This window comes from Poecilia formosa, unplaced genomic scaffold, assembly GCF_000485575.1.
Source record: "Poecilia formosa unplaced genomic scaffold, Poecilia_formosa-5.1.2 Scaffold20, whole genome shotgun sequence".
Lineage (NCBI taxonomy): Eukaryota > Metazoa > Chordata > Actinopteri > Cyprinodontiformes > Poeciliidae > Poecilia > Poecilia formosa.
In genome coordinates, this window is record NW_006799959.1 from 3260500 (window position 1) to 3284285 (window position 23786).

The 23786-nt window shown below is 36.4% G+C and overlaps 1 protein-coding gene across 7 annotated transcripts in view; it reads left to right on the forward strand.

Annotated features, from left to right (window-relative positions):
• The window catches only part of taok3a (TAO kinase 3a), a 57779-nt gene that overhangs the window by 15203 nt on the left and 18790 nt on the right, over window positions 1-23786 (forward strand). For 5 of the 7 annotated variants that reach the window (XM_007547464.2, XM_007547465.2, XM_007547468.2 and 2 more), the window contains exons 2-11: window positions 3314-3438; window positions 10951-11184; window positions 14639-14710; window positions 15313-15414; window positions 15627-15672; window positions 16768-16864; window positions 17537-17650; window positions 18527-18618; window positions 18807-18900; window positions 21967-22048. In XM_007547464.2, the coding sequence (XP_007547526.1) occupies window positions 11050-11184; window positions 14639-14710; window positions 15313-15414; window positions 15627-15672; window positions 16768-16864; window positions 17537-17650; window positions 18527-18618; window positions 18807-18900; window positions 21967-22048 (834 nt within the window). In that variant the 5' untranslated portion in view covers window positions 3314-3438; window positions 10951-11049. Of the gene's footprint in view, window positions 1-3313; window positions 3439-10195; window positions 10280-10950; window positions 11185-14638; window positions 14711-15312; window positions 15415-15626; window positions 15673-16767; window positions 16865-17536; window positions 17651-18526; window positions 18619-18806; window positions 18901-21966; window positions 22049-23786 lie in introns of all 7 variants that reach the window. The other 2 variants (XM_016669194.1, XM_016669195.1) reach the window with 2 other exon arrangements.

Below are 23786 nucleotides of genomic sequence, written 5' to 3' on the forward strand. Positions count from 1 at the left end.
GAAATCATTACTGATATAAATTTGTTATAAAAGTATTACTGATTGCTCTTTAAAAATTAGGTAACTTTATGTTATTAAAGGTAAAGTTTAAACAGTAACCCCCTTCAAATAAAGTGTTACCACATTTTCTAACCTTGTTAGAATAATAGAAATTGAGAACAATTTGGAAAAAAACATTCAGCAATCCTTTAAGTTTTTGCTGCAACTGAAGACAGGCAAACTTTGGCTTATTAGCATAAATCATCATAGAAAATCCATCATATCTAAGCTTTACTATCTGTTGTTTTGAAGGACATGCCATGTATTCAGGTGAAAACAAAGTCTGTAGGAATGAAGCATTTCTGCAATCAGAATGACTTCACTTTATTTAAAGGCTGCCCCATTAATTATGAATTTAATGTGTTCTTTTTTGTTGTGGACAAATATGTTTGTCAGATTGCTATATAGTGGGACAAATGGGACAACATTTTGCTTCTTAAATGAGAAGATTTTTTTTTGTATTTAATAACTTAATGTCTTTACTTTGAAGTTAAACCACACTAGGAATTAAAGATGTATTTCTGGATGGGCCACCTAGTACTTTACTTTTCACCATTCAGTCCACCAGTGACCACAGTTATCTTATATCTGGCTTTAATCTAAACAGTAAACCTTTTATGTATGTGTTTTGTTTGCATATTTGAATGCATGGAAGAATCGCATACGTTTTATCAGAGTTCATAAACCTGTGAGATTAGACTAGACCCCAGAATGTAAAAATCCTGTTTGATGTAAACTGCATGAGCTCACTCTGTGTAAATGAGTCACTGCTATAAAAATCCACACCATGCCGCCCTGGTAGGATAATCAGGACATAATGTTTCACTTCATTGTATCAGAAAATATCATTTTTTTTACATCCAGGGGGAATTTATATATTGTAAACAGATTATTCTGCTTTTGTTTTATATTAAGCAATATTTAACTTCGATGTGCAAGTCCACCTGCCTCAAGTATGAGTCATCAGGGTCCCATGTCGGTCATCAAAGGATCTGCTGGGAGTTAAACATTTGGATACGGAGTCTGAAGTACCGAATAAAATCAGACACCTCACTTCTCAAATTCTAATTAAAATAGATAAAACAATTTGGAGCACCATTGTTTTTTAACGTTTGTCATTTTCACTGTCATTAAACGATTCCCAAGGTTTCTTTCCAAGCAGCCATGAACACTGCGTGCATCATGTGGAGCCATGTTTTAAAAAACTTTAATAAGAGAACAAGATGAATCTGGAACCAGAAGAGCTCTAAACTTGGCTGGAGTCTGTTTTCTATCCAACATCAGCTCATTTTCCTCATCCTAAAAGCTGTAAGATATTTTGCCCTTGAACACAAATACAATTCAGGGCAATAATTATTATTTAAAATCTAAAAAACTAATAGTCATCCAGATTAAAATTAAATAATGTTCCCTTTTTCTTTTCAGTACATTTTGCTTGGCTGTTTTTAAGTAGTCTGGACTGCAATCAAATTGTGATTATCATCATTAATTTTGGAACTGCAAAGTAAGAAACCTATAACTTTTTGAAGCTGAATTTAAAAAAAAAACATTTCTCAATGGATAGTCTACATATTTCCATAACTGACTGTTCATAAATGCCAAGTGGGGAGGAGCGTGTGAGGGGGAGGAGAAGTGCAGCCTCAACTTTCCCAGAGGCTCATGCAAGCGTCAGTTTGTGTTATAAATCATTCAGAGACTCTCAGAAGGGGCACAATACATTTTTATCTCTGCTCTCTCATCCCTCCATCCTATCGCCCTGTTTTATTATTGAATACAGTTCCTTTGAGCACACAGTCTGCCACACGGCTCCATCAGAATCAACGAGCGGGCAAGAGGTTGGAGGTTTAACTAAGAGCTCAAAAGAAAAGGGTGACAATTTAGGTGAAAAGGAGGAGACAAAACATCTAATTTATTCAGAGTTCAAAGAAAAGTCACAGGGTCATTACAGAGCTGAATAATGTTTACGCTTCAAGACTGTAGGGCTACTTGTAGGGAGTTTGTTTCTGTTTTTAGGCCAGTCTGTGTTGCGGAAAGGTCAGCTCGTGTTCGCTGGTAACACTGAATGCTTCGCCACCTGCTTGTCGGGACAAAAACGGCGCAGTAGCTGACAGCGCTCTTCTGTCAGGACAACTCGCTCAGATTTGATACGTCTGTGTGGGTGAAGGAGAAATACTGTTTGTGCTTGCTGGTGGGTGAACAACCGAAAGGTTGTGTTTGTCCAGATTGTTGTGATCTGTCATTGAACATTAATAGGAGGTTCATGAAGAACTTGTTCAGCAGCACACAGAGGTCAAATCCCCTCCATTCCTCCGCTGTGCAAAATGGTTTTAGGTGGAAGCTCTGATCTTTATGACCCACAGCATAAATAAGCATAAACAAGTAGAAAAACCCCCAGATAAAATATAACACCTGAAGTTTTATTATAAAAGCTGATAGAGTAACTGGCAGATACTGAAGGGATAATAACCACTGACAAATACCAAGGAGATTTTTAATGCCAGTTGAGTCATTTCACAGTATGCTCATCCTGTGGTTATATGGAAGCTCTGCATGTGTTTGCACAAGGCGAGTATCACTTTTATCACTCTTATCTCTTGTTTTATTAGCCATTCAACGTAAGGAACGTTTTACACAAAAAATGCAGCTCTGATAAGAGTGAATAGAAAGCAAACATCATTTTGGTGTGTGGCGTATTTGCCGAACATTTCCATGAGCTCATAGAATCTCTTGGCAGTCTCACTGGATGAACTATAGAGCAAGGCTGCCACTAAAAACCCTTTTTTCCCCTATCAACTGTTTTTTTTATTAATTAGTCTAAGAAATAAGTCACAAGTAATGTTAGTTATATTTATCATTTACTTCACTCAGCAAAAAAGTGACTCCTCCAATAAAAACTTAACACAGTGTTGTTTAAGTTAAAGACTCAGAATATTCAGTATGTTGTGAACACCAAAAGAAAATATATGGTATATAATTTAACTGGAGAAATATAGTGTCCCAAGGAAATGTTTCTGTAAAGAAACTGTTTACAAAATCCTAAAAGATTTTTACATAAAATCACCAACATTTCTAATGTCGATACATACTTATGAGAAAAAAGGTATTATGCGTAACTCTCTACAGGTGTCTTGGATCTTGTGCCAATTTGTTTTCCTGGTTAATGTTGGTTTGACAAATATTTAAAGTCCACATTCAACATTTTCTTTCCTGTACGTAATAAAGAGCCATCTAACAAGCTCCTTTCTTCCTTCCCTTCTTCCCCATTAAACCTCAGGAACAGTGTTATTCCAGTCATGAGGGAAGCTGACAAAACTGCAGTTCTGGGTTTATTCTGAGGAGAGTGGAAAGAAGAGGGAGACTGAGGATAGGCTAACACATCCTGTCACACGTTTCTTACCGGTAAGTCGTCGTCATGCACCTCATTCTCTGTTGCTTTTGCTCTCATTTTCTTTGTTATACTCATCCTGTCACTTACTTTTCACCACTGTAAGCAAACATTTTACCAACCAAGGTTTTTGTACCGGTGCATGCTCTCACACAGAAATGCTCTTCTTTGCACAGTTACATAAACAAACAGGACAGCTATGAGCCACCCTTATACTGGGTCCTGGTTTGCCTTGTGTTGAAAGCTCAATGCGAACACACAACAGGGTTAATCTTTTCTTCTGGCTTTTGCAGCACATTTTCTTAATTGTGTCCCAAATTTCTATTTTTGCAAAACCACATCACTCATTTCTATTTGTCAGATAAATGTAGTCTATTTAGTTTATTGAGTATAATAGTTGTGTGATCTTAAAAGACTTTTGGTGATATTTTAAAGTCAGAATTCGATACTTTGTTTTTCTTTAGGTGTAGTTTTGCTAAATAAACTCCATATTGTATCAAGTGATGAAAGCCTGAGGTTGATCCGTTGTTTTTGAGATCTTTTTGATTTGAGCAATAACATAAATCTGTCTTTGCTGCACACAGAACCTTCAGCGATCATTATAATTTGACCAAAAGTCAAGTCCGCATGTGTTTGCGTGTGTGTGCAAGGCTGTTGGCAACCCTTCCTGCTCTACTGAATCACATGCTGGTTGGTAAATAAAGATTAGAGAGATAGACTGTAGTTGGACGAGTAACTTGACTCTGCAGGCATAAAAGTTTGTTTTCAGGTGTATTGTTTTTTCTTAGCAGATGGCCTGCTAGTTCAAAGTCAGATAGTAGAGTTGAATAATTATCCTCTGAAAATGTTGGTGATATAACAAAGGCATTGCAATCAGGGCTGTATATGAACCAAAACATGTGTCGCTTTTTAAATGGATGTATATCTGACTCATCATACAGCTGCAGTCAAACTGCAGTGAAACTCTCTTGTTCCTGCTGATGCTCCTTGTGTCAAACTTTAAGTTAGTGCTGTGCTAACACTAGCATGTCTCCTTTTTGGTTCAATATGATTTTATTAAACTTACAACATATCACATTTGATGTGAGGAAAAAAAAATCCTTGCTGTTATCCTAATTTGGATAACAGCAAAGGGTATAACCAAAGATAAGTCATTAAAATACCAGCAGAAATGTTTATAAAGCTGGACAACAATTTTTAAGAAGTGCTTCAATGCCCTAGTGCTAATTAAAACTATTCTACTGATTTATATTTCCACATTTTATGGGTATACATAGTTTTCTGTCTACATTTTTTTAGGTACTATCTAAAACTCAGATTTTAAAATTTTTTAAATTCTTTTTACACCAATGAAACTCCTTTTGTACACACTGAAACTGTAACAATGATTGTGATTTTGATATATTGTGCACCATGAGAAAGAAAGATAACCGAGTTTCTGCCACCGCAGTAGAGCAATGACATTTGAATAAAATGACTGTGCCATTCCACACGTTCAGATAGTTTGTATTTGTGTAAATTCTCAGAATAAGCCAACTTCACAATTCATACTGAAACAGCTGTTTCACATGTACTGCGTTTAAATTTCCTCCTCGTTAGCAAGCTGGTATTGTGCTTAAAATAAACTTTTTTTATTATTCATACAGTAACGAGGCTGACCCACTTATTGTAACGCAGAAGGCACACATATTCATACGCAAGCATACGTCACACACACACACACACGCACACACACACACACACACGCACACACATGCAGTGCGCTCTGAGGACTTTGATTTCTTCTGAGATGAGAGGCTCTGTCTGCTCACAGTATGTTTTATCTGTATTTATGATACAGAATTATTAAAGTGCACATTATTATTATTATTATTATTATTATTATTATTATTATTATTATCCAACCACTCACTGAGAAACGCACAGAGAAAACTTAAAGTCCTAAGCCTGCTCTTTAGAATGCCATGGTAGGAGTTAAGGGAGCTGGATTATTACGTAATTCTTATGCTTTCACTTTGACACACATAAGTCTCATAAACTTCATCAGCACAGTTCTTTTCCCCCACCATTACTGATTAGGTCTGGCAATTTGAATCCCAGTAAGAATTCCCACAGTCTGTCTAATTCCTGTTTGTGTCTAAAGCTGGGAGGGGGTTGGCCTAAGCTGATAAACCCCCTGGCCATCAAACCCACACACACACACACACACGCACACACACACACACACACACACACGCATGCAGACGCACATATGTACGCTTGTGTGTTCTCTCTACACATCTCAGCTGTATCTGTGCTAATGTATTTCTTTCCACTCTGTACATTGAAATGTGTTAATATTAATGTTCATGCTTCTATGTGATCACACACACTCACTGTCAAACAGAACCTCAGAAGGAGGAATGGATTAAATGAATGATGAAGGAAGAAAAACATTTTCTTTATCTTTCTTTTTCTTGTTTAAGAAAAAGGAAGATTAAAGAGGAAATCTTAGCAAAGAGACATGAAAGAACTGATGAAGCCCAGAGACCAGCGGGATAAGATGGAGTTTTAAAGAAGCCTTTTACGCATCCAAGTTATCAATGTATTCAAATGCACACATTGTCATCAGATAGTTTCCTCCTTTTTGTTTCGCTATGTGATTGTGTTACTAATTAGGAACTTGTTTGTGCTTTACATGCAATGAAAGGCATTTTAACACAAAAATAAATGCTTTTGGTTATTAGTTAAATTCTAAATTTGGCAGCAATAGATCAAAGTTTACAAAATTCAATATGGAATTTTTTGCAAATAAAAAAGGTTTTTTATCTTTTAACTTTGAATCTTTGAAAAGTACTGTTTACTCTTGATCAAATCCTTCATTTATTCATTCATTGTATTGTAGTTGTTTCTGAAAACTACAAAACCCTTGATGTAGGGCAGTAAGCAGCCCTGTTGAGAGGAATTTAAAGCTTTTTTATTTCTGTGGGAAATAAAATGTTATTGTTGGTTATTTTCAATCAACTGCTTCATCATAAAAAAGTTTATGTTAAAAAGGTTTTGATTTCATCAGTTAACCTAAACCCATTAATAACTTTTGTGAGACTTACTTTATACTATATTTGAAGCAATGTAGCCGAATGCTGTAAATGTAAAGTACAAGATTTGCATGCCAGGGCTAAACACAGAAACTTCAGTGGAAAAGATGATGAACTAAAATTAAAGGTAAATTCAAACTGTCATGAAGATAACTCACCGTACTATTTTGAATAATTTAAATAAACCTAAATTTTTATTCATAATTGTCTTAAAGGTCTTGCATTTAAATCATTTTACTTATACAGAGAAATATTTTCTCTGCATAATTAGCAAAGATAAAACAATATAATGTCTAAATAATCAGGCTTATTAATCCGTGCCCACAATAAACCTGGTCTTTTAATTACAATCTGGCATATCAATTAGTATAGCACAAGAGGCTTAGAAAGGAGGAAGTATCTGTATGTTTGTTCATGTTTATGCATGTCTTATGTGAGCATATTGACCCACATTTAACACATGGATGCTTTCATGTACATGCATACATGTATAATTACTGGGATGAGGCTGAAGTTAATCTTTGGCCCTTTTATTTTGTGTGTGCATCTAACGTAACAGTCGAAAATGATTTTTTTTCAGTTTGAGAGGAGCATCAAGTTCATGAATTATTTTTGAGTTGCATCATAAAAAATACAGTTTTGGATGTGTGTTTGATATATGCAAAATATCAGGCCATTTTGGCATAAATTCTCTAATCTCCTCTTTACAGATTAAAGTTTATATACTGCATCGTCTGTAATGGATCATTGCAGAGACTGCAGTAATCATGCACAGACAAACCAAATGAAGATGAGTAATGTGGACTTAACTTTTATTGATGTTTTTTGTTTTTATTTTTTTGTTAAAGTATTTATTCCACAAATCCACAGTTTCTGGCTACACATCTGTCACTACACTCTAGAGCAGGGGTGTCCAAATTGTGCCCGGGCACAAATTTTGTGAGGCCCCTGACTGCAATTTAAGGACGGTGGATGACGCAGACGGAGACTGTTTATTTTTAGTTTTCTGGCACAGTTATTGCCAACAAGTTAAAATCTTGTTACACTGGAAAGTGTTAGGTACAACACAAAGCTTTCATCTTTTAATAACCACACTTTTTACATTCTCTTTAACTTATAGTGGAAATGACTACATTTGTTGTAACCAAAACTACTTTTGATTAATGTATTAAGTTTTTATAAAACTTAATATTAAGCAATCTAAAAAGATTGACTCAAGTCTTGTTCTCATTGCTGAGAATAAGCTAAAATTCTTTATATTTATTTCAGTCAAGCCCAAAATATTTTTTTCTTCTTTTTATTTATGGCAGACGTACAAAACCCCACACATCCCTAAGTATCCCTAAGTATTTCATTCTTAGTTTGATGTTGGGCAGCTTAAAAAAATCGTCATATAATTGTTTAATTTAAAATTTTCATTATTATTTTTTTTTCCAAATTCTTTTGTTTTGACTAGATTATTTTGACCCATGTGACAAAAAGACACCACTGCTATAGAGTCACCAACATAATAAACTGTTAGAAAATGTTACTTCCCCTTTGACACTGAATAAAACAATAAAATAGAGTCCCCACAACACTATCATTTTTAGGGGGTTGCCATTGTCATAGCACAATTTTGATCATGGGAAATCTTTATCCTGACAATAGAGATAATACAATAATGCCTATCCCCACTGATATTTTGTGGGCAGCTGGTACAGTTGTGTAGTAGTACACATGTAGTAAATAAATCACACAGCACAGATTTAATCTGCCTAAGCTATTTGCCTAATCAGCTCTTTTAGAACAATACTCTTTATAGATTCAGACACGTGCACACACAAAGCGGCATTCTTTACTGGACTGGTAAGAGCTTTACCCTGTGTTACAACCTGTTGTTTCCAAGTTGCATCACTTATCAGAGGAAAGGAGAGGAGGACAGTAGAATGGAGCATTAGCAGGTGGGATGAAGCGTCTAATGATCACATAATTTGATGAAGCTGCTTCTGTGTTGTGTCTGTCTTTAGCAAACTTTGCTTTTTTTTTTCTTTCATTTTATTGTTTCCTCACATTTTGACATTCTGTGTCAAGAAATCTGAACAAAAACTTAACACAAATAATAATTTCGCAAATAGTGAAATTACTATTTGTGTGTATTCATGTGTTTAGTTGTGCAGTGGGTGTGTGTTTCATGAGGAGAGAGTTGAAATTGATGTTGAGCCAGTTACTATCTGGAGAACTCAAAAAGGAGAGATGAGAGGAAGAGGGGCTGATGCAACCAGAAGACAGACAAATACAGACTAACACAAACGGACACACTGCTTCGTTCCTCAGGTCAGCAAATAGACAATACATTTGTACACATTGTGAAATAAATACCATTCAGAAAAAGATGCAAGCATTAGAAATAAAAGTGTGGTTCTTTTTTGCTTGAAGGTATGTCCACGTTTGTGGTTTTCACATTTCTTCAGTCCCTGTTTTACCAGCTTTAAGCAGCTTTTTTTCTCTCTTTTTTTGGATTTTTTAAAAATAATTCACTGAGGACACAGCACAGCTCTTTTGGGTGATTTACAACTTTCTTGTCTGCTACATAAGATTTCTTAAGTCCCTGAATCACACAAACCTTTAAAAATGCTTGATAGGCCTTTATTTATTTTCTTATTTTTTATCAAGGATCTTGATTGTATAAAGTTTTTTGTTATTTACCAAACGTTCACCCTAGGCTTAGTCTGATGCTAGTGAGACAAAAATAAAATCTATATTTGACTTTAATGTTGGTAACATGTAAACTTGCCAATAGGATTTTCACATCATCTAAATGGGAAGGATGAAATGGAATCTGTTTTCATAAGGTTCGCAGCATCTTTTGTATGATTAAAAAAGAAGAATCATCCCAGTATGATTTTTTTAATGATACAGTATTTTAAAAAAGTTCCAATTGTAAATATTGAAACTAAATGATGGTATCATTCTTTGATATCTTTACAACTTTACTATTTTACTCTAATTTGTCACTTAAGAGGTCCTGGCACCAGCAGGACCTCTGACCACCACCCAAGGTCAATTAAATTAATTGTGATTAATGAAACGTCTGATGACCTGAATTCTCAGATTGTATACTTGATTATATACCAGCCCCGATCAGTATGCTAAAGAATGTTTACATGTCAGATCTATCATTTTGAAATAACAAAAGCCTGTTTAACTGTTTAACTGTGTAACTCCATCTGCTCTCTTTCACAAACACACACACACACAAATTTAATACCAGCAACTGACATTACATTTTTTGAGAACTCTTGTTTAGTGATGTTAAGCAAATTAATGACATTAAATTGAAGCTTCTTTAATATTAAGTAGGGCATTAATGTTACCCATAACCTGTCTTGTAAAGGAATGAAAGAGATGTGCTGTAATTCTTTTAGACGTGTTTTATTTGTAAAGATTCCATAACTGAATGATTCCAAAAAAGTTTTATTCATTTCTTTTTTGTCATTTTCATTGACATAAAGAGACGGCTCTCTAACTTTGGGCTGTGTTTGAGAAGATCATTGTTTTATTTCACCATGGGCATTTAATTCAACAGCAAGTTGAACATTTTTTGTTTATTATAGAAATGAGCTAAGATTAGTATCAGCAGGTCGAGCTGCACAAAAACGGCGATAGGAAATTGGCCACAAAATCAGATTAAAAGAAACTTTTTCCCACTCAGAACCTCAGGACGGTCATCTTTGTGCATCTGGTGCCACTGAGGCAGACTGCACCAAACCTTGCCTTTAAGACTGATATTTCTGGGGTGAGTGTGATGGCTTATATCCCTTTAAGGCCAGAGGATTAGTATGATGCTGATGCTTAGTGTCTTGGTCTGTGTGTCTTGTCAGCCTCCTCTGTGTGGGGCCATCCTTTGGAGCCAGATTTGCTTGCTGCATCTGGCTGATGTGCAGAGAGATTTCATGGTAGACAGAAAAAGAACGAGAGAGACTGAAATCAGAGAGATGCCGTGCGACGGCGCACATGTGTGTGTTGCATGTGCAGTGGAGCTAACTGGAGCAGTTTGTCCAGGACGCATACACGCTTGACGGCCTGGCTGCAGCCTTGTAAAACGCAACACCCTGTGTTGCTGTAAGCGAATGCATGCACATGTACAACTGTTACACACTGTGCATGTGTGGAAGTGATGAATCCATGACTCAACTTCAGCTGTCAGGCTTGTGTGTGTTTGTGTGTATGTCTGCGCAGCACGACAAAGCTTCATCATCATGACTGTCTCTTTTTTTTTTTTTTAAATCACCTACCAACTGCCTGGACTCGCTTATAAAAACACTTAATAATGTACAGACACATACAGGCATATTTTTAAAGAAACCAAGACATCTGTTGAGTTTAACATTGAGTTTTCCCCCAAAACCTGCATGGAATAATGAAAACCTGAAAAGTTGATGAGGTTGTTTTGAACTGTGTTCCCAGGTCTAGCTGGCCAATGCCGGGCCCGTCGTGGATATCTGGTGGCGGTAGCGGCAGCGTGTATGCGATAGCGGTCACCGGCGCCTAGCCCATGTCCAGCCCATGATGCCGTCATCCACACGGAAAGGAGTGACGAAGGATCCCGAGCTGGCTGACCTCTTCTTCAAAGATGACCCGGAGGAGGTCTTCTGTGACCTACATGAAATCGGGCATGGCAGCTTCGGAGCCGTCTACTTTGTGAGTGCTGTCCTAAAAGTTTATCATTGAAAACAAGGAGTTCAGCATTTGTTTAAGTTCTTAACTGATCAATGTTGCTTCTTAATGTTATTTCTGATTTAATCCCTATTTTCCATCTATAAAACCTTGAGAGTTTTGTAGCTTAAAGTTTTGGCAATAATGCAATTTAAAAATTATTGGCTGCTGATATAACTTTTTAAAGCTTAGCGTAATATACAGCTGGGTTTAAACTCTTTACAACATGACGGAGCATTAATTCACAGATATACCGTTAAAAAACCTAGTTGTTTTACACAACCATTATTTATTGTTAATATATGGATTTAATTAATCTGTAATGACTCTTCAGTTGTAAAATCATCCCCTCTCAGCACATTCTATGCTGCCTTTAATTTTAATCTTCACTAATTACTCATCAGGCCTTTGATTTTAAAGCTGCATGGAGGCGAGATGAGAGAATGTTGCATCTCCGCTCTTTCTTGTCCTCTTACGGATCTTTTTTCTCCACCCCATCCCACACTTCAACCTCAGATGTAGAGCTGGGGCGATCAGCCCCCCTGCATGGTAAACAGCTGCCCTCTTTACATGGAATAAGTGAAGTCGATGAAGGGGCTGCGTTTTCTCTACTGCTATGGCTTTGCCATCTTTTTTTCCACCGTCAGTCGCAAACATGTACAAATAACCACAATACATCAAATGTTAGACAAATAATGTCCAGTGCTGTGTTCACTTTAACTTTCTTCTAGCTTAAAAAAAGTTGGTAATCACAATTATCACAGATCAGTAAACAATAGTAAAAAGCAACAAAAGCAGTTAGTAATGGGAAACAAATACTAAGCAAAATTACATTCTTACAGCTCTCCAGATTGACTTTAAATAAAACATTGATTTTCTATATATTTTTTTAAATTATTATTTTATTTCTAAGTGTGTGACTCTTGTTACAAATCCTGATAACCTTCTTTCAAAAGAAAGGGTATGTCTGTAATTTATAGACAGGAATGTGCAGTTATTTGCAGCCACTCATTAACCTTAATAGAGATAATTATAATGAGCATATCTGTATTTTAGACAGATCAGAACTTCTCTCATTAATATTTTAGCATCTGCATAGTCATAGGACAAAGAGATTTTAATATGAAAATCAAAGTCAGTCTCTAAAATAAATCTCCTGTGGAAATAATGTCCTTGCTGAAAATCCACTGCTGAATAAAATGCAGGCCATCTGCAAACATGGGAGCCGTGTGGCAGCTGCAAAACCTGAAGCACTAATAATGTGCTGGGATTACTGTAGGTTAGTGACAGTGGAGAAGCACAAGTTCCTGTATGTATGTGCATTTTCTCTGTTTTTAGGAAAATTCATCCACTATAACGGATGTCTATATTTTCTGTGCATAGAATCAAAGATAAACTCTTTTATTGAGGAAAACGGTTTTATATCCAGACCACTTGGGTGTACAGTGAGGAGATTAAATAGTTATTAATGACTAACTCAACCCCACATCTTCTCCCTACATGCTGGGATAACAGCCTTTATGAAAACATTAAGTTTCATTTCAGTTTCACATCATTTTACACACACACACACACACACACACACACACACACACACACACACTCTCGCACAAATAGACTTAAGTTCCTTCCTGGAAGACCTGTATCATGCCTGTATCACTTACAGCGTAAGTGATACAGGCACATCATAAACATAAACTGACGGTCAATCGTAGGGATGACATTTAAAAAACCCCATAAAAACAGCTGTATCTGTTTTCCGCTGTCATTTGAATCAGAAGAAAATACTGATTTATTTGTTAGTGAGCTGAAGCTGAGCTGGGGATTCAGACTCTCCCTTGGGCCAGATGCTTCCAAGGTTAACACCACAGGGTTAAGGTGGTCATGTTGATCTGGGCTGACAGCTCACACACTTTACAGTAGCTACAGAGAAACCATGTGGCATGCACCTGCAGGTTTCCCCTATTTACAAAGTAGGATGCTGTTGTCAGGTGGAAATTTGTTTACTTTCAAATGAGATGCTCTGCTGATTCATTTTGTGGGAGAAAATTGATATTGTGTATGCTGTGTGATCCTTTTTATGGAGGAAATTTATCTGGTCATCCTATGTAACTCCACACAGCAAATCACAAAGTTAATGTTCAGGGAATACTCTAATCTTAATCTAATGCTTATGTATATCCAGCTGTCTACAGTTGATGTTTCCATTAATATGATTGATTTAAAATTTCACCTGTGTTCTTCAGTCTTTAAAAAAAATCTTACATTTCTTATTCTCAATATTAGTCTTCAAAATGTCTTGAATATAGCTAAATTATTCATACTAGCTTAGATTTAGCTGCCTTTTTTCTATTTTTTCTGCTATTGCTTCCTCCTTTGCATCATAAAATGACTCCTTCACGTCATTATATGCTATAATATGTTTATTGTAAGCTTTTACAATTAAAATATTGTTATATTATCCATAACAAGCTCATAAGAAACAGCCAATTTGACAAAACAGGGATTTTAATAGTTGGCTAAAACCTATCATAAGTAACAATGTTTTTTGTTTTCCATTTATTTTCCTTTGCAATTTTCCAAAAATAATTTACTTAGTATTCAATGGTTTCATGGTCATGAAATGGCATGACAAGGTAATGGTTGGATATGAACTGGTCAAGGGGTTACTTGACCACACCCGACGGAAATCACTTTACTTCCTAAAACAGCATGTTGCAACTTTGCGTTGTTCTTCCTGGTTTTCTCCCTTCCCAAGTCGTTGGCAAAACTTCCTGTGACCAAGGCGTCCGAAAAAAGAAACCAGAATTCAATTCCACTTAGATTATTTATTTGGTGTTAGTTTATAGCATCACAAGCCACTCTCCAAAACAAACACATTACATACCCAGATGTATATTATCAACCAGACCAATCATATGTATAGATTCAAATTGAGTTACGTACATTCCAGTCATACTTAGTCTATAACGCTGGATGTTACAAAATTATGTATCTTAGGATACTCACTGATTGTATTAAGTTATTGGTTTTTTGCAACAATACTTCCTGAGAAAGCATGTGGCCATAGTGGAAAGGAAAAAAGTCCCTGTTTTACAGGAAATAACAGGCTTAGTGTGAGCATCAATCTGCTGGGGCTTTGAGAAAATACAGCAGATCCACAAAACCACAACAAAACTAGACCAGCAACGCTATGTTCAGTTAGTGGCATCATCTAGGAAGAAAGAGATTTGCTAAAAAGAATAGATATAACTATTTACAGCTGTAGCCATGGCTTTTTCCATGGCAAACTCTAGGGTCTTCACAGAAAGTTAAGTAGTTCAACACAAATGCAAAGACTAGCAAAAAAAAAATAAAAAAATCAAGAGGTCCTCTGATATCTTGCTGCCTACCCCTTTGTTTTCTCTCAAATCTGTAATCTTCCCGTTTTTTCTTTCAGGCCCGTAACTCCTACTCCAATGAAGTGGTGGCCATCAAAAAGATGTCCTATAATGGAAAACAGACCACTGAAGTAAGAAAATATTCACAAAGTCAAAACATGTAACTTTCGAATGCTCTGCTGCAGTTTAGTGGTTTTATTCTTCCAACATGTTGCAGAAACCTTAAGTTTGAAGAGGAAATTTTATATGACAAATATGAGCTAACCTTTCTTTGCGACTTAGAGTTTGGAGTTGCATAAGATTCCCAATCTGCAATCTGTTTGAACATAGCACGATAAATTGTCTACTACAAAATACCTCCTACTTCAATTAGTTACTTTGAAAGAACTAAATAAAGTGAAAGTGTTTATTCTCCAAAGTTTAGGATGAGCTGTTGTCTGCTTTTTCTTTCCATGTTCTGTTTAGGAACCTGTATTTACAGCCTGTGATGACGGCCTGCACTGTAGTTGAACTCAAGCCCTTATTCAGTGGTTTTGGAAACGTTCTTATTTTCTAAATGTATGACAATGATGGGATTGTTTCAGGGCTGTCGCCTGATGTTTTCAGAAGCTTTTCAAACCCAGCCCAAGCTTTATTCTGTATTTTTTGTTTGTCCTGGTGCAACACAATCAATTTATAGGAAATGTACCTTATTGTTTGTGTGAATTAACTTTTCTTTTTTTTTTTTTTGCAGAAGTGGCAGGACATCATTAAAGAAGTTAAGTTTTTGGGACAGCTGCGACACCCAAACACCATTGAGTACAAAGGCTGCTACTTGAAAGACAACACTGCCTGGGTTTGTGGGCCCTTCTTCAAGCACTCCTTTGTTGTTTTTGTCTTTATTTATCCAGACGTCCTTCAGATTACTCTTTATCTGCATGTAGTGTTAATAATACACATGTTCAGCCTATGATAGGTTTGCAACACCAGTTTAAACAAATTTGACCAGATGCTCTGTATCGTAGGTGGCAAAACCATGTGAGCTGTTTGTTTATTTTTCTGTTTCAGCTGGTGATGGAGTATTGCCTGGGCTCCGCATCAGATTTATTAGAGGGTGAGCATATGAAGCTGCATACCTTTTCATGCAGTGTCTCCTTATTGAAGTGGGTGATTGTGGCTTTGAATGGATCTTCTGCTGATCCAGAAGGCGACATTGATATTTCAGAACTAAAATGAAAGCTGGTGCGGTGGAGTAAACAATGCTGTTGTCTGTTCAGCTGAATTTCAAATACAAGCTTGATGTGTGTAAAAAAGCACTCTTGTTGTGCAATGTTTCTGCTTAGTCTTTATAAATTAATGAAGGGTTGACTGTTTGTCCCACTATGAGAGAAAAACATTTGGGTTTGTTTTCCATGCACTAAATACATCTACGTCCCAAAAGAGTTTTCTTTAAAAAAATGTATGTTTGTTACTGTGATTCTGAGATTAACTCTCATTATTATAGATTTAAACATAAACTATACTTATGATAACAAGCTGATGAACGTTTTTTAGTCAGGCTATCTGCTCTTGTAGTCAGCCTGCTTTTAGTTTCCTAACAGACGCTGATCATAGTTTGCTGACTATAGTAACACTGCTCATTTCCACTAACCGCTATGGTTCGTTTTCACATGATGACAGTATGTGTTTTTTGCAACTGCCTTTTTTCCAAACACTTGAATTTGTCTTGTAAAAGATTGAAAGATTTATGAGCATGCAGAGCACAGTAATAGGAAGAGCAGCACTGTGTTACTATAAGGTTCGTGCAACCAGTAAAACCTCTGGTCACCAAGATTTTAGGCCCTAAACATGGGGTAAATTGAAGGTTTAGTGGATTTGAAGACAACTTTTAAGAAACTTTGGCTTACCTTCATGCTGGTAACTGTCCCAAGCCTGGGTTCAAGAACAGAGGGTTCAAACAGGAGGATTTCGTTGCTTTTTTGTGCTTTTGATCTTTGTTCCCTTGCAAATCAAACCATCTTCAAACGAGTAAAGATTTGGTCTCCCTTAGAGTAGTCTTTAGCCATCATGAAACTTCTCAATCAAAATTAAATGAATTTTTTACATTGGCACCTAATCTTGCTGTTTTTACTAACCACCCATAAGGAACATTTTCTCTGTGTGACATCATTAGATTTGTTTAACTTTAATTTCTGTATTTTCTCTGAAGTTCATAAGAAACCACTGCAAGAGATGGAAATTGCTGCCATTACCCACGGTGCCTTGCTAGGACTGGCTTACCTACATTCCCATAATATGATTCACAGGTGAGTCAGTTAACTTGCTTGCTTAAAACATTTTCCATTAGGAATCTTCAGTGAATAAGTCCAATAATGTAAGGTTAGTAATGACACTCCTATTTTTCCACACAAGCTGAAGGTTTGTTATCAAGCTGTAAAACACTCATGTCTGCAATCATTCTCAAAAAAAGTACAGGGATAATTAAAGTAAATCTTTTCTTTTACTAGTGAGATGATATCAGACTGAGATGAATATTGTATCTGTAAGTGAGCATGTCAGGAACAAGTGCAATAAGGATGTTTATCTTTACTGACTCACCTTTGTGGAAATATAAAGCCGTCACCCCAGCTAAACAAAATACAACTGTATCACTTTATAGTGTCAAAACTTTTTCCACGTTTGTACAAATATGGGTTCTTGTTATTCACTGTACTTACAATAAATAAGTATTACATTATACCAGATATCTTTTCATGTTCTCAAAAGAAAATCTATTTTTTATGAACAGGTTAATTGATGGTGCAATCTTCAAAGATATTGTCAGATAACTTTCATATATATATTTTTTTATTTTCCCCTGAAAGCTATCAATAAATTTGTACCTGGAACTGGTTTGTTTTGTTTGTTTGTTTGCTTTTTTTGATTAACCCACATAATGTCACCTTTTCTCTCTTCCCTCATGCCATGTCCTCACCCAGAGATGTGAAAGCTGGTAATATCCTGCTGACTGAGCTGGGTCAAGTCAAACTGGCTGACTTTGGCTCTGCCTCCATTGCCTCACCTGCCAACTCCTTTGTTGGAACACCTTACTGGTCAGTATACACAACACAGGGTAAAAAACCCAACAAAATGCAATTTTCTAAGAAGTCAAATAAACTTTACGAGCATACGTTTTCCTGGAAAAGCTCTTTTAACCACGGACACAAATACAACATTTGAAAGAGAAAAACGCAACATAGACAATATAACATGATTCTATTTAAAAAGGACTTTAATTTTATAAGACTAACAATAACTTTTTTGGTTGTTTTCCAATGAAGATAATGGATACAATCTTTCTCTTTTTTCATTTTAATTTCTTATGAGTTGGAATGTCGCAATTACATTTCAAAAAAATAGTTTTTAATATTAAAAACAGATTTGAAATTTAATATACAATTCCAGGTGCTGAAACTGCTTAGTAAATATATATATATGTATATATTTTTGTAATGATCATGAAAAATTGTTTGACATTCTTGTCGCCATGGATCAAACTTGTAAAGAAACAAATCCGTATATTGAGACCACATTATCGGTTTTTGTCATTTTTAATCTCTAGATGGGATTTCAAGTTATTAATCACAGAATCTTTTTTACATGTAATAATAACTGTAAACTAAAATATGTTAATCTATTCCCCACATTAAAATGAAAAAAGAAAATCACACATTGTTCATATTTGATTGTAAGTGAAATCAGCTTTGAAACAGCTGGACAAGTTGTCTTATGCACAAAAACTGTGACACACTCGTTTATAGGAACACACTCCAAAAACCGAGCTGCTATCACAGCACACCAGAGTCTTAAAAAGCTTTGAGAAGCTTAGCAGATTATAACATTTTCATGGATTTTTCTCCCCCTTGTACTTAATAGAGTATCTGTGTGTATCTGTGGGGGTGTTTGCATGTGCCTATCTCTGTCCACAGGATGGCCCCAGAAGTGATTTTAGCCATGGATGAGGGTCAATATGAAGGTAAAGTGGACATCTGGTCGCTGGGGATCACCTGCATTGAACTGGGTAAGCAAATACCTTCCAAGCGGTTTAAATAAAAGCTTTGACTAGATTATTATAAATTATTATGCAAAACAATTAGTGGGAATCTGCATTTGTTTTTCAGTCTTTGTGATCCTGATAGGTTCTTTTTAAAACTTTGACACAAGAATAAAACCACGTGTCTTTCACTCTCCCATCTGTTCCTGTTTTAGCGGAGCGTAAACCTCCCTTGTTCAACATGAATGCCATGAGTGCCTTATATCACATCGCACAGAACGACTCTCCCACGCTGCAGTCAAATGAGTGGTGAGTTTTAGTAATTCCCTCATATTCCAACACAAACATATTTTCTGTTTGGACTGGGTTTGCTGTGTCTATCACATGGCATGTGGTCAGATGGTGAACTGAGCAGTTCTCATGTAAAATGACAAAAAAGGGAAGGTTTATCATCTAGATTTTTGTCTATGAAGGAAAAAAAACAATATTTTCAAATGTCTCTATTCCACCACCAATTATCTCATTTTACCAGCTGAAACGGAAACATAAAGCAAAAGTGAAAAACAGTTTTTGCACTTCACAGTCAAACTAAAACTCCCCTGTGGCTTTAGAGCCCTGTGACAACCCTTGTGCAAAGTCACTCTCCGAGTTATTTTGAATGCAAGGAGGAGGTCCTGACCAATAAAATTCAGTTTATTTACATCCTGACCACGGGGCTATAATAAAAGGCAACATCATTACAAAGCAGGCTGGATTATTCAAAGATATTCCTGTGGTTTAAATGAACTTCTTTTCTCTTGTCTGGTTTAAATACAGTGTGCATCCAGGCACACATTAGTTGCTGTTTTACTGAGTAAAATGGCTCCCTTCATGCATTTTGCTGGAGCTTTGAACCTCACAGCTCCTGACTGTGAATGTTAATAGATTCTCTTGGGACAATCCTTCCAGACATCAATAGTTTTATTTATTTATTTCTTGGAGATTTAATTTAGACCAACAGTTTTTAAACAGCCTCTTGCTATCTCTGTGCAACACCATCTCTTCTAGCACAGGGAGAAAAAGCTCTGTGTTTTTTTAGCTATAGCCTGCAGTGCTACCAGATGCTATCATACTGTTTGACATTTTTATGCCTGATTCATCTTGTAAATGAAGAAACCTTGTGTGTTCATGCTGTACATTGTTCCTTGTCACTAAGAATACTTTTAGTGTACCATAATATAAGTGATTGAATGATGTTAAAATGTGTGCCTTAATGAAGAAATTAAGAGATGTTAATTTGTACTTGGGGGACAAATGCAAATAAAAACAAGACGTAACATATTTTATCAAGGCCTCAGAGGCTTTTTAGAGAACATTAACGAACATGAAGCATTGTGAAAACCAAGGACCACAGCAGATAGCTCAGGGATGAAGCATTTGATAGCATCTGTCAGTTAAAATCTGAGATTTGGACAACATAGAAAAACTTTAAACCTACCCAAGTGTCACCTGGGTAAAGTCAGCATTAAATGTTAAATGGACTGTTTCTATATAGTTCTTTTCAAAGCTGATCACTCAAAATGCTTTACATTAAGCCCACATTCTGTCATTAGGTGACACTGGCACAATGAAAGAGTAGGCATCTTACAATCCTGAACTTGTGGGCTTAATTTCAGCTTCCTTCTGTCACATGTCAGTGTGCCCCTGGGTGAGGCTCATAATGTGTCTGTGTTAGTGAGTGTAAATGACTGAATGTGGCTCTGGTGTGGTAAAGTATTTTGAGTGGCTGGTATGCCTGGAAAAGTAGTATATAAATTCACTCAATTTACCCAGTTGCAGTCAGACGTACTCACATTTGGCTATTAGTCATTTACTTAATATATCTGGCTTTTATTGAAAAGTTTTAGAAGAATAACATTTATACATAAAGCCATCAAAAGATGTTTGTGGTTTGACAAACCTCAAACAAATTTGTGTGTCTTACAAATACGCACACATTTCTGCACCAATATCAGTTGGAAACTTTGAGTTGAATGCCTTGCCCAAGGGCTCATAGACATGTTAAAGAAGGGGAAGCCCCCCGAGCCAACCTGAACCCGGCTTGAGATTCAGGCTGGGTCGAGCCAGAATTGTTTGCCTGCCTTACATACAGAGAAAACCAAAAGAGAATTCACAACATATTTTCATGTTATCTACTCATTATAGTCTAAATAGAGGAATAGATAGTTTTACCTGTGGAGGAAGAAAGCATGTAGGGTGCTGAAGCTAATCAGACTGTACCAAACACAGTTGCACTTCATGTGCACACGACTCCGCCCTGCTAGTCGCATGCTAATCTAGGTCTAATTGAGAATCTGTTTTAAGACTATAAATTTGCTGTTAAGACACTCACACTTAGTTTGAGCTGGATAAGTAAACATTTTAGAGACACACCTGTACAGACTTGAAGGTGTTGCTGCAGTAAAATGTGGTTCTGCTCGTTACTGACCCAAGATAGAAGAATCCAAATGAGTAAATCGCGTAGAGGTTTGTGGAAGAAACATGGCACAAAGTTCAAGGGAGTCTGAATAAACACTGCATAAACAGCTTAATGGACATTTTAGCAACACATAAATATCTATTCATGTTTTCTGCAAATACTATGCAATTTGGGCAACTGCAAGTAATCTTTGTTTTGAAGATTAAGTTTAACTAAATACCTTTACTTTTCATTCAATTTTGATTCAAAAAGAGTTTTCTTTCCTGAATTCGCCGTTCACACCTGTTGTAAAATTAGTTTTGGTTTCCAGCGCCGTGCTGAAGTGACTGATTGTGTGGGACTGCACATGGTTTGTGGTATTTTTGGAGGAGCTCCAGCTGCCCAGGGCATTAGCAACATCCAGCCAGATAAAACCAGTAGAGACATTAGCTCAATAGTGTTCTGTACCAAAACACAAGGCCACACTGTGTGCACACATTGGCACATCACACGTGTACTTGTGGACCTGTGTTGGCCTCAGATGGGAAAAGCGCTACAAGTTTAGGTAAAGGGAGGCGAGGCGGTTGGAAAGTGCTGTGCTTGCGCATGTTCTGACCCGTCTGTGACCCTGGATTTGCATATTAATTTCATTAAAATCCCCACAGCCATCGGGGGCTACTTTATCTCAACACCCCATTACCATGATGTTTTATTCTGTAATGCGCTTTAAAGCATATTTTTAGATCAGAGTTCCACATCTCCAGTGGCCTGTATTTTCATTGCTCTACATATTTATATAATATATATATGGCTCATGTATTTCTTCTTGTCCAAGTGAATAACATATTTGTTTATTGTCATTGCTATTTTTGTTTAATATTCCCAGTTTTTAATGTTTGATGTGAGGAGAATTATTGACCTATGTCCCTGCCTTGCAGGTCGGATGCTTTCCGGAACTTTGTTGACTTCTGCCTACTGAAAATTCCTCAGGACAGACCCTCGTCAGGGGAGCTGCTACGAGTGAGTGGGCTTCCTCTCTTACTCTGCCAACTGTGACCTCACTTCCTGCCTTAGTAGGTCCCTGAGCCCCGAGGATGAGTCATTCCCATCCACCCACGGCTCCCCAATACGCAAGCACACACACACACAATGTCTTCAAGTGCAGGAATAGGGCATCCTGCTGAGAGTTGCTTGTTATTTCTTTGTGTCTTTTTCCTTTTTTGTCAGCTTTGCTTCCTCTTTTATGCCTTGCAGTCATGTCTTTCAGAGGAGGTTTATGTCTTTGCTGTCTATACATTCCTTTGACATGACTGCATACTATTTCAAGCATATGCGTGTGTATAGAGGACCATTATAACCATTTTAACCAACAAAGGGAGACCATTTGTGGAAAATCCTCAGTGTTTTCTGAATTGGAATGTGTTCTACTAGTTAGGTTTAGATGTATGGTGTGAATTAAGTTTTGGTTAGTACTAGTAATGGTTAAGATTGGGGAAAATGTCTAGACATTAGACAGGCACTAAAATGAGTGAAAGTCAATACAAAATCCCCAGTTAGATAGAAGTATAAATATGGTTGCTTGTTTTGCATTTTTTTGTAAAGAAACTCAAAATGGCATTTGCTGTGAATAGGCGGTATATAAATAAATTGAACTGAACTCATCAGTATGCGTAAGAAAAAAACTACTTATATACATGTGTATGTGTTTATAGACTTAACATTTAAAGGACTAAAGTATGACTAATAACAGAATAAGTTCAGATGTTAAGCACCTTGTTGCAGCTTAAAGATTGTGCGCCATCTCATTGATTTCTAGATTGCTGCATAATAATTTTTCATTCAAAAGTTTTAAATTGTATCCAAAACAAAGCATGTTGTAATTTTCTTAGCTGGTTTAATTGTTTTAATGTGGAGCATTATGTACTAAGAAAAAGAGTGTAGAAAGAGACCTAAACTGTCCATGAAAGGAAATATTTAATAAAGCTTACAGTTTATCTGCAGGTTATTCTATTTATTTGGTGTAAGCAGAGTGAGCCTATCTTTGGGTAAATCATGAAGGTTGGTTGAGATTTCGTGTTGCAGAGTTTATCTTGTTTGTGCGACCAACAGGTAATCCTATTGGGCTGCTAAGAGCTTTATGTTCTTGATGATCATGCTCAGCCGCACAGAGCCGTACCCAGACTTACGACACCTCCATCGCTTCAGGTGGTGAAGGAATGGTGTGAGGTTATGTAGCAGTCACATCAGGAGCTGTGAACTGTTGTCAAAACCTTAAGCCCTATTAGACGCTACTTTACTCTTCCTTATATCCCTAACTAAATCCTAATTGCAAATCAAAACATTAAGGAATTGTCTTATAGATTTTGTTCCAGCTTGGTTTAGTGTGAAAATCATGCAGGAGTGAGGTATTATTTAGTTATTAATAACATATTTCGTCTTCTCAGACATTAATGTGCAAGCTGTTCTTCTAACAGTACACTCATGCGTTGGCATATTCTCCTCCAAGCTCTTTAAAAGGAAAAATCAGGTCAGAAGTCTCATGCCTCTTAGGTCTACATGTTCTGGCTTCAGATTAATTGCATTCTCTCCCTATGTTCCTTATTACAAGTGATATTAATTATATAAATTAGGAAATATTACTCACTAGCTCTCTGTTAGAAGGAAATGCAATATTGTAGGTTGTATTTTCAATCCTTTCCATAAAATATAGTTCAAATAAATCCATAAAAATTGAGATGACGTCTTTACATACGTTTTA